This window comes from Neofelis nebulosa, chromosome 9, assembly GCF_028018385.1.
Source record: "Neofelis nebulosa isolate mNeoNeb1 chromosome 9, mNeoNeb1.pri, whole genome shotgun sequence".
Taxonomy (NCBI): domain Eukaryota; kingdom Metazoa; phylum Chordata; class Mammalia; order Carnivora; family Felidae; genus Neofelis; species Neofelis nebulosa.
In genome coordinates, this window is record NC_080790.1 from 27,425,897 (window position 1) to 27,442,429 (window position 16,533).

Sequence of the window (16,533 nt, forward strand, 5' to 3'; positions counted from 1 at the left end):
AGCCTTGAAATTCTTCCCCAAGGCTTAGCTGGCACTCATTGTTTCATTCAAAGTCCTATATTTGCAGCATTTTAAGTAAACTTTCAGTAACAAAAGGTTATTTTAGAGATTTGGGGTTATTGCAGTGTTTTCCTGGTTATTATACTCTGTCTTGTACTGTTCAGAAAAGATTGGGGCATTGTTGATTCAAATAACCACCTAAGAGTTAAATATTTTGTGTGGCCCCACATCTCTGGTCAAATGTTGGGGAAAATTTTCATTGATTTAAGTAGGTGTTATAGCTCACATAGAATGGGCCTATGTTTGGCAAGAAAGCAGATATGGAAACTCTTCTCACAGCCAAATTTATAGGAGTATAGCAATTGGTTTAATGTAAAAGAAAATGATTTTGACAGATTTACACTCTTGGGGTGTGTTAGAAATGTATCAAAATTCCGGATTCCAGTGCATTTTTATCTTGAAGTGGAAGGACCCACACCTGAAGCAGAAGGCCGTTTTTTGTAAATGAAATGCTGCTGGCACCCCCCCCAACCCCCCACCCCCGTCTATCTCTTTATTATTGTGTTTTCCGCTCTGTTGTGATACCGATCTGGTGTGTCCTAGAGGGCCCCCCTTTCACTCTCTCCACTCTCTTTAGACTTAGATGATGATCAACCCAAAGAAGAAAAGAAAGAATGCTACTATAATCTAAACGATGCCAGTCTCTGCGATAATGTGCTGGCCCCCAATGTCACCAAACAAGAGTGCTGCTGTACCTCCGGTGCCGGCTGGGGAGACAACTGTGAGATCTTCCCTTGCCCTGTCGTGGGGACTGGTAAGGACCAGCTGAGCAGTGTGTTCACACTTGGGTTGGGTCCCGTGGTGTCCAGGGCCTTGGAAGCTTCTCATTTTGGTTGCTGCATTGAAGCCTTGAAAGGATGACATTGACTGGTACCTGCCGTAGTGGCATTGAGATGAGATTACCGTACAGTACGTTTTCATTCAGAGCTGGAGCCATCCCCCTCATCCCACCTCAAAATGAATTCTTAAACTTAACATCAGTCCATCGCAGAATACACTATTACAGTATGGTTCCATATGATATTTTGGCAGAAAGGCAATTCGGTTTTATTCCATTTTTAAGTTAAAACCCGTCTTTTTTAGCTAAAACTGATCCCGCATTATCCGTAGCTAGAGCTTGCATATTTAGGCTAAGATCTTGCCTGACTGGAATCTTATTCAACCTTTAAAATGCTAGAAACCACAGTAATGGAGAAGTAAGTCATAACATCAGTCAAAACGTTGGTAAATGAGAAGTGCATGAACTAGGAGGGTTTTTTTTTTTTTAATTACAAGTAAAAAATTTTAAAGTCATTAGATCTATTCGCACCTAATCCATAATTTTGGAAATTATACTGAATTTATTTGTCCAGAATAGATGACAAGAGTTGCCTTAAAGTTAATGGAGTCTGGGGGAAAAAAAACCAAAAACTGAATTTCAAAATTTAAAACACACATTAATGGAGAACGTTTATTTTTTTCTCTTTTTAACTGGTTTTTTTTTGTTGTTGTTGTTTGTTTGTTTGTTTGTTTTTTGGTCTCTCCTGAAATCAGCTGAATTCGCTGAAATGTGTCCTAGAGGGAAAGGCTTTGTCCCCACTGGAGAATCCTCTTATGATGCTGGTGATGAGAACTATAAAGGTCAGAATCAAACAGAAATGAATTTGTAACACGTGTGCATATCAGCATTCCGGTGAAAGCATGGCTTGGGCTCCACAGAGTTATAGCTCTTCTCATCATAGAAACTGATTAGAAAGCCTTTAATTCTTCCAGGGGAAGGCGCCTGTCAACTCTGGACAGCGTTTGGTCTTGGGAGTTAGAATACTTAAGACCACGCAGCCCAGGGATGTCATGTGACCCTCCTGAGTTTCCATCTCTTCATCTTGGAGATAGGAATGATGTCTCAAGGGTTATCGTAAGGATTAAATGAGATAATATACTAGAAATACTTAAAACTCTGTACCTAGGAGGTGCCTAATAAATTTTAATAAATTTATGCTTTTATTCCAGAGGTATATTATAAATAATACAAGCTAAGACCATATAATTTTGACCATCATTATATTGGTCTTTGTGGTCATCAACAAAGCTAAGATTCTTGACTTTTTTTTAGAACTCATCCTATTTGCTAAGATGCTTTGACTAATGGCTACCGATTCATCATAAGGAATGGAAAAGAAGAAAACTAAAGTAAATGTGTTTTGTGTATTTAATGCTGGTAATCTATAATTCTGAAATAAATGCACAATCTTTTTATTTTGGTGAAATTTAAGCCACATCTATGAGTATTTCCTTGTTAACTACTCACTTTTGACATTTCCATGATAGAGATATTATGACCTCTTATATACACTATGGGTTTTTTTTCTTCCCTTTATAGTCTAATACTGAAAACTGCTAAGTGGCTAGAAAACAGACTAAACATTTTTATTGTCCATCCGTTTTTGAGAACTACCGTTTTAATGATACTCAGTAGCTGGATAAGAAATTCCATATGTGCTTTTTAAATAAATCTATGATTCAGTCCAATTAAATAACAAGAAGCCTTGATTTGTAGTATGTGTTTAATAGTTTTCAAGTTCACAAATATCATACTTTGTTTTTGCAGGCATATAGTTAAATCTCACTTCATATTATGGAACAGAGCCCTGATTTTACCATAAAGTAGCCCTCTCTTTCATATAAAAATAAGTTCCTCCTCACCCTGTCTTAGCAGTGCTGTAAATGGTTGGAATATTAGTTGCAGATCCAAACAGCTATGTATTATGGACTTGACTTTGCCATTTTCCAGCTGTGTAACTTTGAGTGATTCATCCATGAAGCCTATGATTTTTTTTTTATGACATGACATTTGCTCTAAAATGCTAGAACTGATGGTAATAATAATAGCAATGAAAGCAAGGGATAAACACTTTTTGAGAGTCTGTGGAATCTTCTTCATGGATTTTCTCATTTAATTGCTTCATTCCTGTCAGGCAGATGTTCCTCTTGTCCCCAACTTACCACAGTAAACTGAAGTTTGCAGATAGACGGTGAGCACTTTACGTTCTGTGGAGAAATGGGCCTTCCAAGACCTTCAGAACTTGTGCTTCCATTAGCTGGTCATTATCACCGAGACAGACTCATCAAGTTCCATCAAACTCTTCGTGGGGATTTTTCTTCATCCCAGTTAGTTCATGAGCCAACATACACATTTAGAGAAAGGCACATTTCTTAAAAGGTATATTCTTGAGAAAATACTGTTGGCTGCATTGTGAAGTTCATAAACTATTTCATTGGATAGGAGGTAGTGACCCAGAAATTATATTTACAAAAAGACCTCCTCCAATAATGTTTTGGACATTGTTCCCCAAATGTCACAGATTCTGTTTCTACATCTGTGAGTTAGGCTTAACTTTAAGAATTTTCTCCTGTTGTATCTGAAGATTCTTTGGACTATGAATATTATAATATCTAAGTCAACTGAAGCCCAGTATTCATTAGACTGTTTTTAACTCAAAGACCAAAGCTCAGTCTTCTCTTTCACCATTTTGCCCCCCATAGATGCAGATGAATGCCTGCTCTTTGGGCAAGAAATCTGCAAAAATGGCTTCTGTCTGAACACTCAGCCTGGTTATGAATGCTACTGTAAGCAGGGGACATACTATGATCCCGTCAAATTGCAGTGCTTTGGTAAGTATTAGGAGGATACAGGGTGCTCTGAAAATATACAGATGGAAAAAAATAAGTGATGCTGTGTAGTCAAAAAAATTGCTTTGCATCTAAGTCACATGTTGAAAAGACCTGTAAATGGTTTATGGATCTTTTTTTTGAGCAAGATTTAAGAAAATAAAAAAACCTCCTTCCTACTTTTGGAACAGATTTCAAGCAAAGAGTTAATATTCAATGTGGAATTATAATTCAGGTCACTGGTTTAACTGAAGTGTTCTTTTGGTCTGGGGAGCCTCCTGTTTCATCACTCATACCATGCAAGTGAAAGTCATTTTTAAATACTGACCAGACTTTAAGGCTTAAGCAGAAAACCATATACACTAGACAGAAAAACATAGCAAAAGGAAATAGTTTTAAAACTATCATAAAGAGGCATTTTATCTTAAATTTCTAAGAATATCCTGTTCCTAAATGTTTTCTTTCTTTCTTTAATGTCAGCAGCAGCAGGGAAACATTATTGTTCCAATCAATACAACTTAATATTTTTATAGCCAAAGCTGTTCTCTTTTGGATGATGATGTGTAGTTAATTAAAATGTGGCAGCCTCTGTAATCTAGACTCAATTTAGCAGTGTATAAAGTTTGGTGAGTGTATGAGGTAAAACTGATTGTTGATTTTCTTTAATTTTTTTTTCTTTTAAGATCTGGATGAATGTCAGGACCCCAATAGTTGTATTGATGGCCAATGTGTTAATACAGAAGGCTCTTATAACTGCTTCTGTACCCATCCAATGGTCCTGGATGCTTCAGAAAAAAGATGTATACGACCAACTGAATCACATGGTATGTTTGGATGTGAGATGCAAGTCTCTGTCCAAATAAATGTCAAGGTTTTCCTTTTGACTGAACTGTGAGCTACTGGGAAATAGAAAAATTGACTCCTTGGGTATTTTGGAGTAATTAAAATGAGATGCTAAAAATAATAAGAGAGAAGGGGTGCCTGGGTGGCTTAGTCAGTTAAGCATCTGACTTCAGCTCAGGTCATAATCTCACAGTTGGTGAGTTCAAGCCCCTCATGGAGCTCTGCACTGACTGAGCAGAGCCTGCTTTGCATCCTCTGTCTCCCTCTTTCTCTGCCCCTCCCCTTCTCTCTCTCTCTGGCTCTCTCTTAAAAATAGATGAACAGTTTTTAAAAATGAGAGAGAATAAGAAGAAAAATAATAAGATGCATAACAGTATGTAGGAGATTCAGTACCCTACACATATTTAATCGACAAGAGAATATAGATCGGCTGAGCCGATGGCAGAGCTCTTCTGTGCCTGTTCGTCACATTTCACCCTCAAAAGCAACTGAGGAAGATGTGAGTTCAGGAAAAGATAATCAGGTTTGCTTGACTGGACTGAAGGAAACAGAAGAGGCTGGGCCCAACAGACCCTGGAATCCAACAAGGTGGTGGGGAACCCTGGCATCCATTGATTGGAATCCCTCTCTGTCGCCAGTGAGATGATGCACCACTCCTAATTGGCTTAATTGATCTATCCATCATCCCTGTCAGTAACCACTTTGGATGAAGTCAATTGAAGGGCAGAAACTTTGGAATTGAGTACTGTAGCATGAAGTGTCACTAGGGCTTTGGTGAATGAATTGAGTGAGAAAGCAAGAATCTGCAAAGTGTTACGTAGAAAGAAATGGTAGGAATTGACAGAAGGGTCAAGGTAAAAAAGGAAAGATTGGGAAATCAGAGATCAGTGCTTTAGGATTATGGACTATAGAAGGAAGAGTGTGCAGTGCTTTCTACAACGATGGGAAGCTGCAGACGGAGGGATTTAATTGGAACATGATGGGCAGGTTGAATTTCAGCTGATGGAATGACACCCTGTTAGAGATGACAGAGGTTTGATCCATGGAAAGACCAGGCTGGCTTCAGACTTTTACTTGGAAGTCAGTCTGAGAAATAGAGATGGAAACTTTGAGACTCGCTGGCTTCCACCGCTGTGTTTATGAAGTAGGAATAACAGTGCAATTGTCATGGAACCATGTTTTCCCTTTCAGAACAAATAGAAGAAACTGATGTCTACCAGGATCTGTGCTGGGAACATCTGAGTGATGAGTATGTGTGTAGCCGGCCTCTTGTTGGCAAGCAGACAACTTACACTGAATGCTGCTGTTTGTATGGAGAGGCCTGGGGTATGCAGTGTGCCCTCTGCCCCATGAAGGATTCAGGTGAGCCCTCACCCAGTTCCTTCTGCCGGAGGCCTTTGGGAACAGGTTCACCTCCCTCCTTTGGATCCTGACTGTTCTTTCACGTCTGTATCTTCATCTTCACTCCTGATTCCTTACTTTCATCAGAGGTGGGGATGGGGGTGTGTGTGTGTAAGAGCAGGGTTGCATAAACATATGGCTCCTGGTTTACCTCCAGTCTAGACCCTGCCATTAATTTTTGAAACCTTCGTTCCCTTCCCCAAAGAATGATAAATGACCCAAAGAAACATAATGCAACTTAGCATTTGGTGACATAGATCTTTAGAATTTCTATTTCTCGATACTTCCTTTTTCTCGACAGTCTTACTCATTTCTAACAGTTTCTACTTAGATCAAAAAGTATTAGAGGCTATAGAAAGTCTGTCCTGGTTTTTATGACAGCCTCTTTGTGAGAGAGACCAAAAAGGAGTTAGAACAATAGAGGAAGAGGGTAGAAAGGAATTGAAATGTATGCAAACAAGTGTCCTTTCATTTCAAGTTTAGTTCCGAGGATAAACCTTTGCTCAAATGGAAAATGCAGCAGGCTAGGCTCCTGGTTTATCCCTTCTCCTTGTGTTGCGGGAAGACTGAAAGGTGCTGAGTCTGGGCTATTTGGTGACTCCTGGCCTGTGCACTGACTGCTTACTTCTTACCTCTGCCGCCACTTAACTGCTCTTGAAAGAAAAGCCCTTGAAAGTGTTGGGTATATCATTTTGTCTTTAGCTCTGAAATCGAGTTGTTAAAGCTAGAAAGACACCGTGTGGGCATAAAGTGAGGGAGTTTATAATGAACAAATTCTCAGAATGGGCAAGAGTAGAAAAAATCCTTGAAAAGAGGAAATGCATTGACTTTTAGTTCACGAGAATGCAACTTTTGAGCTGTTTTATAGCCTTTCAGATTGGCGATAACTTAAAACCAATGTAGCATAAAAAAGAAAATGATTTGAATATGCCTTAAAAGAGAAAAGACTTGCAAAGGATAAAGAGCAAATACATAAAGAAATAGATGGTGATGATAGTAGCCTGGTAGTGGAAAGAGGTTGGGTTCTGGGGCCAGACAGGGTGGATCTGGAATCAAGAACTGTCCAATAACTTCACCCAGCACAGCTCGTTTGTACAACAGAGGTGTTTGTGCCTATCCTGTTGGGTTGTTGAGGAAGGGGAGGATGTAGGTAGAACAGGGACACAGGGAGTGAATGCTAATGATTATTAGCATTACTATGGCCTCTGTTCCCAGAGGCAGATGCCACAACGAGAGGAAAGCAAAATCCATAGGAAGGGAGTACACAGGGCCTTGAGACATGTTCTCACAGTGCTGTTATATATGTCAGATCTATTGTACTTAGCCAGTGGTTTTTATGGTTGATTTTTTTTTCAAAAATAGACCCCTTCTAAAGAATTAGTCAAAGGGGTTCTGTTCCTCTCCACCTACCCCATCACAATTGAACTGTGCTCCTCCTTAGAGATGTTCATTCTTAACAGTTGGGCTTTTTTTTTTTTTTTTAATCATGCAAACATTTTTCCTACACATTAATTGTTGTTATATAGCTATATTTATATTATTGTCATATATTTACATTAAAGAGCTTATTTAAAACTGAACTCTGTATTGTCGATAAGACACGTTTCGTTTTTTGTTTCACTCTTCGGCATCTCTGAAATGGAAGGTATCTTATAATTGATGGCATTGAACAATGGCCACAAGCTATTTTTTTTACATTTTAATAATGTCTGTTATATCAGAATGTATTTTACAATATGGTATCTTGGAATAGAGGAAAGATGATAAATTTTTAAGTGGTTGCACAGACTGTTTTATGGATACACCTACTTTTATTTAGTCACCAGCAGCACTGGACTTTGAGGTTGTTTGTCCCTCCCACTGCTTGCTTCTATCTTGACTTTCCTTCTACAAACAATGCTGCAAGTGAACTTTCATGTATGTATCTTATATACACCTGTGGGAGTGCCTTAGTACGAAAATTCCTACAAACGAAAATGCTGGGTTGGCAGGTATGTGCACTTTAAACTTACTATATTACTCTGAAAATATTGTGCAAATTTGCACTCCCCGTGGCAGCATTTGAAATGCCTCCTTCCTCAGACCCTTCTACCATTGGATATTCTGTCTTTAAAATTGTTTTTATCAGATGGGTGAGAAGCATATTTACATGCACCTCCCTTATTCCTAGGGAATTTGAGTATCTTTTCTTTGTTTATAGGTGATGTGTATTTCTTGGTGAGTGAATTGTTTATCACCTCCTTCGCCCATTTTTTGTTGGACTTGGTGTCTTATTAATTTTTAGGAGCTTTGTATATATTCTGTTCACATCCCCAACATTTGGATTATGGTGTATGCTTTTTGTTACAGAAACTCCTTTATAAAGGTTCTGCACATATTTTCATTTTATTCTGTCCCTGTTCTAATAGTATGATTTTAAGTATTTACTGCATATAAGTCTGACGGGCCAATGGCTTTGAAAGTCTAGTTTAATTGACATAGCTTTTGGAAGAATAGTCAAGTATGTTGCTGTTAGAAATGAATTTTAGAATATTGTATCAATTTTCTTTAGCTGAGACTTCATAACATTTTAAAATATAAATTTGAACAAACGTGAACAAATACATACTGTATAATATTTTTAGTAGAGCATGCAGTATCAGGAAAAATATGGTCCCCATTGCCAAACTGAAAAAATAATTAGCATTGCTAATTATGGTAGCACTATAAAATTACAATAGTTAGCATTGCAACAATCTTTTAGTTAACATATGCACAGTACTTAGGATAAAATCTCCAAAAAGAATCTCTAGCATATAGTCAACCAAATCTTCAAAATCAGTGGTTTTCCGTCTTTTGTTTTTTAAACAATGGTAGTTTGTCAACTGAATTGTTATTTTAACCTCTAATATAGAAATTCGTTAATCTCAAAGTTGCTGGGGGAACTGGTTGGGAGAATAACTACTTAGTCTCTGCAGGTATCTCTCAGGGACCCCAGGGTTCCAGGGGACACATATTGAAAACTACGGTTCTAAATGTTTTAGTCGGAGGATAGGAATAAGTTAGGCAGCTCAGAAGGAGTGTTTCTGTTATATCCCTAAAATTATGGGCCTAGAACTATACTGAGTTCAGAATAAATCCACAGAGAAGGTCCACAGCAAAGGTTTTCCAGAGGTCCTCTGACCAACTGCCATTGCCTTGATCAGCACCTGACATTCTAGTTATACCCACACCAAACCATCTTCCATGGAGCATTTCTGCTGGAGTACAGTCACTAAGGGGAGCCAGAGCAGAGAGGTCAGCGTGTAGGCTCTGGAGGCAGGTTGCCTGAGTTTGAATACTGGTTTGGCAACTTCCTATCTAGGCAACCTTGTTACATTGTCTCCTGGTGCCTCTGTTTCCTCATGTGAAAGTAATTTCACCTGCCTTACAGGGCTGTTTTAAGACTTGAATAAGTTAATACATGAACACCTAGAATAGTCTTTGACACATTTGGAAGATAGCAACAGCTATTGCTACTTACTGCTAAGTGACCCAGATCAAATGCATTTTCAAATGTAGCTGAAATCCAAGGATCTTATAAAGCATACAATTATCTAATAGCATCTGAGCATGAATTAAGGATAGACAAATGCAGAAATAATTGTTCTCATATAAGCCTTGCTTTTCTAGACAACTGCTTCGTAAATATCAATGGGCATGTCAGTTCTCTGTACTCCCCAGATCTTATGAAAAAACAGATTCTGGTTTCTAAGTGTAGAAGGTAGGGCAGGATTCTGCATTCCTAGCAAGGAATGCTACTGGTCCTCAGCAAGGATGCTGCATTCCTAGCAAGGATGCTACTGGTCCTCAGACAACACCAGCAAGGTTCTAAAGACACCTAAGAGCATCCACCTTGATTTTGTTAAACTCACTTTAATACTGTTAGAAACTTTTCAAAGAGGAAACAAAGAATGTGTGAATTTTAAAACATGTTTACTCATAATTTCTGTCCTTGAACCTTTTAAATATGCCGTTCATGGATATCTTGATAGTTGAAAAGGACCACATTGTCTGTTGGTTAATATAAGCCCTGGATGAATCCCAGCCTGTCGGGCACTGAACCTTCCAGTTTCCCTAGTTGCTCAGCGATGCTTTGGGGAGCAATTAGTTACTGATGGAAACAGTGCTGGAGGAATTTGAGGAATAAATCGTAGCACTTGTCATCAGCTTTGAGCATTAAAGTGCAGTGTAAAGTAAAGCTTTGGCTCTGGAACAGGCTTTCACACTTCTGGTGCAATAGGTCATGGGCACTAATTCTTGCTAAGGCAGCAACTACATCTGAGAATACTGGTAGTTGGAGGAGGTAGGAGTGGCTTGTTCAATCGTGTTCTCCAAAGTTAGATGGCGTCTTGTGGATTGATACCACATGCAGGGGATGGAAGTGGAGGGGACAGATTATATCAGGACAACTTGACACGAGGAGACCTGCATAGTTGTGCAATCCAGTACATTTCTGGGGCTGCTTAGGATCCCATGTTAATCCTCTGCTAAAGTCATGGAGGCCAGACACCAGGCATTCGTAGAGGTTCCAGATGATTGAGGGAGGCCCTGCAACATGACATTGGACAATTTGTTGAAGCCATTGTGCACCGATAGCTTCCCCGTCCTCATCCTCTGGAGGCCTCGGCTCCCATATTCCTGTTCTGGCCTCCTCTCCTTCTCGTTCCTGTGCTCTTGGCTGCTTCCAGCTTTTCAAAGGTTTGAGAGAGGGGGGCTGAACTGCTTTGGGAGGACCCTAGAATTTGAGCTCTTTATCATGTTATATCATTCCAGACTCTGGGAGAAAAAAAGGTGTTTGGAAAACCAAGTCAGGCAAGACAAGTCATTTTATCCGTGTCATAAACAAGACTTAGAGAAACTACAGCTTTAGAGCGAGATGGTAAGATAAGCAAAATGAGAGTTGGTGTCTCATCAGCTGTCCATCACAGTCTAGCACACTGGCGGGCATACTGACAGTATGTATTTGATGAATTAAGGGACTAAAGTAGGGCAGTTATTCTTGGTAAATAGAACTTAGTGATACCTTGCACTTAAGTAAAATGAACTTTTAATGTTTTTATTGCTACTCTTGAAAGCATAAGCTTCAATTTTCTGGAAAATGTGCCTATGAATTACAAGATATGTAGGATGCCGTTATCGCATGGAAATAAGAACCCACTAACCCACATGGGAAAGAAAAATAGACACACTTGACTACTGGAATCTAAGATTCCCAGGGCTCCCAGTGTCTGTGGCTTTCTTGTTCAAATAATTAGACTTCTGTTAAGTAAATTATTGAAATAATTAGACCTACTGTAAGTAAATTGAACATAAAGACTTAAAGTCTTGATCTAAAACTTTGAAGATAAGAGGAAATTCGACAGGACCCTTAGTGTGTTGGGAGAGTGCCACCTATTGGTGGTATGATGTACTGCACCACAGTGTTGGACCCTCTACAGTTACTCTTAATGAAAGTCAGGTGTACAAAGGTGAGGGTAGTTAAAACTCGAAGGAAACTAGTGCCACAAAAGAAACTGGCACATGTTAAAAAAAATTGTAAAACACTAATATTGATCAAAATTCAGAGGAATGGTCCTCTCAGTTTTGCTGAGAGAACAGTTGGAAGATACAAATACATAGAAACAGTTGATGCAGAAATTCTGATTCTGGGGATACGGATTATGCTTGTACTTGAGTGCCAAGGGGAAACTGTAATCATTACAGCTGAAGAAAAATTTGAAATCAATTCTGTCATTAGAGAATTTGTTAACTGTTACATGCAAGATGCAATTAGGAAGAAGAACCATGTTTGAAATGCAATCTTAAATTATTTATAGTTTGCCTGTTTTCAGCTTTAGTTAAATTACTTACATATTCCTTCCTTCATTCCATTATTTACTTCACACCTGCTATGCACTGTCCAACAAATTTTGGAACAGATGTACAGGTTGTGTTTACATGAAATGTAAATTTTGATTCTGCAAAACTAACATAGTGTACAGTTATGTTACTAAATCAGAATTGTTTTTTCCCCTAATTGTTGCATCTAAAACATGCACGTGATACCCTTGATTCCCTTATTTAATAAATGCGCTATTTGTTGCAACAGCAAATGTTTTGATACTTCGCAATAGCTTATCTACCCCCAATATTTTCATGTGGTTTTGCAAAAGTGACAGACTTTGGAATCTGTGTTCGAACAGTTGAGCTAGTGATTTCTTCCATATCCATGCACAGCTCTTACATGTTCCCAAATATCTCCATATAAGAAGTTTCATAATACCCTTGGAGGTGTGAAGGAAGACGGGGATTTGAGTCATGGACTGAACTTGAAAAAATATTGTAACTGGGCAGTGGTTGCAAAAGGCCTTTCAGCAGTCATGGTTTAAAGGCTTTTCCAAGAAATATGTTTCCAAAGAATGTTAATAATAACTTTGGAACATCCTACATGTGAGGCACAGTGAGTGGTCACTGCCTTTGGTTGAGGCAGTCCAGGGATCTTGTTCTGTTTCTGGCACTGCTTCTGTCGATTGCACTGGACAAGTTACTTCAGTTTCCTTTATCCAAAGTTGAGAACTCTTGTGAGGTTATGGTAATTAATACTCTCTGAGTACAAAAGCATTTATCATTTTGATCATAGATCCTGAATATTATGATTAAAGGAAGTGTAGCTGTTAATAAATTATAGTGGAGCATTAAAATCACACTGGAAAGATATAAAAGGCCTCCTAGATTGTCTGGCTACCATGCCTGTACACGTAATGTATACCGTGTATATGTAGAGTGGTAAGTGGTCCAGTGCTTTGGGACGTAATTCTTCGTATCCATGGAGCTAAATCGAATTGGATACTGTAGGGAATGGCAAGTAAGCCATTTATGTGGTTTCTTATCAAAAGGATTGGTTTACTTAGAAAGCTTCCTCTTACTCCCTCCAAAAAGCAGTGAAAATACTTTTGTTACTATAAAAGGACAACTGGAAAATAAAATTTAGTAGTGAATTATGCACATGCAGCTTTGTGATTTAGTCCTTACGTTAGTCTCCTCGCATGTAAAATGGCAGTTAGCAACAATAGGTCATTTGAGGGTTAAATGTGATAAATGCGTGTGAGATGCTTGGATTACAGTACATGCTTTGTAGGTGTTAGCAAATCAAATCCTGTTCCAGGAAATGAGTTGAGCTAATGATTATTCCATGGTAGAAGTCTTTTTTGAAAGGAGGCGTGAGTTAAAGACAATGAAGAAGTGGAAGAGTGTTTAGGGACTAACGCAGAGTCAGACAGCTCTGCAGGACCCTGAGTGAAGCTGCCTCTTCTGTGCCCCTCCGGACTCCAGAGCCACGAGTGTCCGCTAAGGGGGGCTTTATGGCTGGAAAGGACCATTTAATGTTGGCTTTTAAATGAACATTTGGTGTATTCAATTTATCAATTTTTTAAACAGAAAAAACAAAATAATGTATTTTATGTTTATAAAGAGTATAATCTATGAATGTTCAAAGAGAGATTTTCCTAAGAATTTAAGTCCAACTTACACATTTTGTCATTCTACTTATAAGTCCAATATTTTTAATATAAAATATTGATTTTTATTTTGTGATGAATGTTTAAATATAGCAAGGAACAGATAAAATTTTCCTTGAGAGTGACTTCTGTATCAAAACTGTGTTAATTAAATCTCTGAACACTTTGGTCTCCATTTATAAATTTTATGGGGCATCTGGGTGGCTCAGTCGTTAAGCATATGACTTTGGCGCAGGTCGTGATCTCACAATTTGTGACTTCAGTCCCCACATCAGGTGAGCTGGAGTCCTACTTTTCTCTCTCTCTCTCTCTCTCTCTCTCTCTCTCTCTCTCTCTCTCTCCCTCCCTCCCTCCCTCCCTCCCTCTCTCTCTCCCTTTCTTCCTTTCTCCCTCTCCCTCTCCCTCTCTCTCCCTCTCTCTCCCTCTCTCTCCCCCTCTCTCCCCCTCCCCATCTCTCCCTCTCTCTCTCTCTCTCTCTCCTCCCCCTCCCTCCCTCTTCTCTCTCTCTCCCCCCCTTCTCTCTCTCTCTGCCCCTTGTGGGATTCTCTCTCTCTCCTCTCTCTGTATCTCTCGCTGTCTCTCTCTGCTACTCGCTCACTTGTGCCCTTTCTCGCTCTCAAAAAAAATATTAATTTTATGTATTTATTTTCTCTCCAGCACTCTATATACTCGAAAGGGCAGCCCACAGTCCTAATAAGTATTTTCTTCTTCTTTTTTTAAAGTTTATTTATTTTGAGAGAGAGAGGGCATGCATGCACATGCCTGTGTCAGGGGAAGGAAAGAATGAATCCCAAGCAGGCACCACACTCAATGCAGAGCCCAACATGGGGCTCGATCTCACAAACCATGAGATCACAACCTGAGCTGAAATCAAAGAGTTGGTCACTTAACCGACTGAGCCACCCAGGCGCCTCAGCATTTTCTTCTTAAGCGCTTAAGCAGCTCTTCTAAATCTTAATAAATCAGACTTAAGATGCAGCAAATTGAATTTTTAATAAATTCAAATACTGTTTACCAACCTGATCAAGTCCTCTTAATACTCATTCAACACAAATCCTAATCGAAAGTCTGCTTTATTTCAAAGTAAAATCCCAAGGTCTGTCTGTCCAATTCCCTGTGATATGGTTCTTACAAACATAAACATATGAAATAACAAAAACCTCATTCTAAAACCTTCATAGTAAAGTTACTATTCTAGACTTAATATACATCATTAATAGAGTTTCCATCTCAGGCCAGCTGAGGTCACTGGGTGGAAAAATTCACGACTGTGATGGTCAGTTATTGGAGAATGAACACCAGGGATGTGTGTGCTCAAGTGTGAGTCTGAACATCCGTGCATGAGATGATGGGCACGTTCCGTCACTCCCATGTCAGCAGGGGACCACAAGTACTTCTCATGTTATTACTTTTATTTGAAAAATTTTTTTAAATGTTTATTTTTGAGAGACAGAGTGTGAGTGGGGGGGTGGGGTGGGCAGAAAGAGAGGGAGACACAGAATTTGAACCAGGTTCCAGACTCTAAGCTGTCAGCACAGAGCCCACCATGGGGCTCGAACCCACGAACTGTGAGATCATGATCTGAGCCGAAGTTGGACGCTTAACCAACTGAGCCGCCCAGGTCACCCTCATGTTATTACTTTTATAATCAGTATCTTTCATTATAGGGACTCAAGGGAGTAACAGGGCAGATAAAATTAGTATATAAAAGCTTTTCTGGGACTTATGGGTGGCTCAGTTGGTTGAGCGTCCAACATTGGCTCAGGTCATGATCTCATGGTTTGTGAGTTCGAGCCCCACATCGGGCTTTGTGCTGACAGCTCGGAACCTGGATCCTGCTTCAGATTCTGTGTCTCCTTCTCTGTCTGCCCCTTTCCCACTCCAACTCGTCTCTCTCTCTCTCTCTCTCTCTCTCTCAAAAATAAAGAAACATTAAAAAAAATGTTAAAGCTTTTCTCCAAGTACACATGACTCCCCTTAAGAATCAGATACTGTCTCCCCAAAGGGATGTGCTCACCCCATCAGGATTCCCTACCACCCTGATGGCTTGAACCAATGATAAACTTCCCTTGTGCCTGTAAGGCAGGCTGGAGTGTTAGGGTTCTTTAGAAAAACTGACCCAATAAAAGAGAGAGCGATTTATTGACTGATTCATTCATTATAAGGAATCGGTTCACATAATTATAGCACCTGATAAATTCAAAATCTGCAGGGTGGGCTGATGACGTGCAAGGTTTGAGGGGAGCCAAGGCTCCAGGTCAGAGGCCTTTAGGCAGGAAGAGCTGATGTTGCAGAAGCCGGAAGACAGTGGACAGTGGATGGAGAATTTTCTCTCACTCAGAGGAAAGACATGCTCTGTTCTCTTCAGTGATCCAGTGAATCAGTAATTCATGAGTGAGTGAGGCCCACATTATGGAGGGCAATTTGCTTTAACTCAGGTTCACCAATTTAAATGTTACCCTCATCCAGAACACCCTCATAGAAACACTCAGGGTTTGACCAACTATATCAGGGCACCCCATGGCCTAGCCAGGTTGGCGCATGAAATTATCACAAGTGAGATTGTGAAAAAGTTAAATATTTGCAGTTTGTGGGCCATCTGCACTGTAAGGAAGGACATTGGTTTTAATTTCTATCTCCTCCCCTGGCACATGCTAGAGAAGGGCAGGGAGGAGGTAGGATATTTAACACTTAGCCAGGGCCCCCAGCTGGACAGGGCTATGACAGCAGGTCAGGGCCTCTTTAACTAAGCTGTGCAGAAGATACAGGACTTGAGAGAGGGAATAAGCAGGCAGGGATGAGTGACAGAGAAGCCTGCTACAAATAGCAATGTATCAGAGGAAGAATACTAGAAATGAAGCTTTCTAGAATGTGCTTTTTAATTTTAAAAAAAAATTTTAATGTTTTTTATTTATTTTTGAGAGAGACAGAGACAGAGCATGAGTGGGTGAGGGGCAGAGAGAGGGGGAGAAACAGAATTAGAAGCAGCTCCAGGTTCTGAGCGGTCAGCACAGAGCCTGACGCGGGGCTCAAACTCACAGACCGTGAGATCGTGACCTGAACT

General features: G+C 39.7%; 1 protein-coding gene across 11 annotated transcripts in view; it reads left to right on the top strand.

Moving 5' to 3' along the window:
• Window positions 1-16,533, top strand: part of LTBP1 (latent transforming growth factor beta binding protein 1) — a 402,356-nt gene that overhangs the window by 369,983 nt on the left and 15,840 nt on the right. For all 11 annotated transcript variants that reach the window (XM_058683005.1, XM_058683000.1, XM_058683002.1 and 8 more), the window contains 5 exons: window positions 638-814; window positions 1,594-1,680; window positions 3,583-3,711; window positions 4,392-4,532; window positions 5,743-5,913. In XM_058683005.1, the coding sequence (XP_058538988.1) occupies window positions 638-814; window positions 1,594-1,680; window positions 3,583-3,711; window positions 4,392-4,532; window positions 5,743-5,913 (705 nt within the window). The remainder of the gene's footprint in view (window positions 1-637; window positions 815-1,593; window positions 1,681-3,582; window positions 3,712-4,391; window positions 4,533-5,742; window positions 5,914-16,533) is intronic.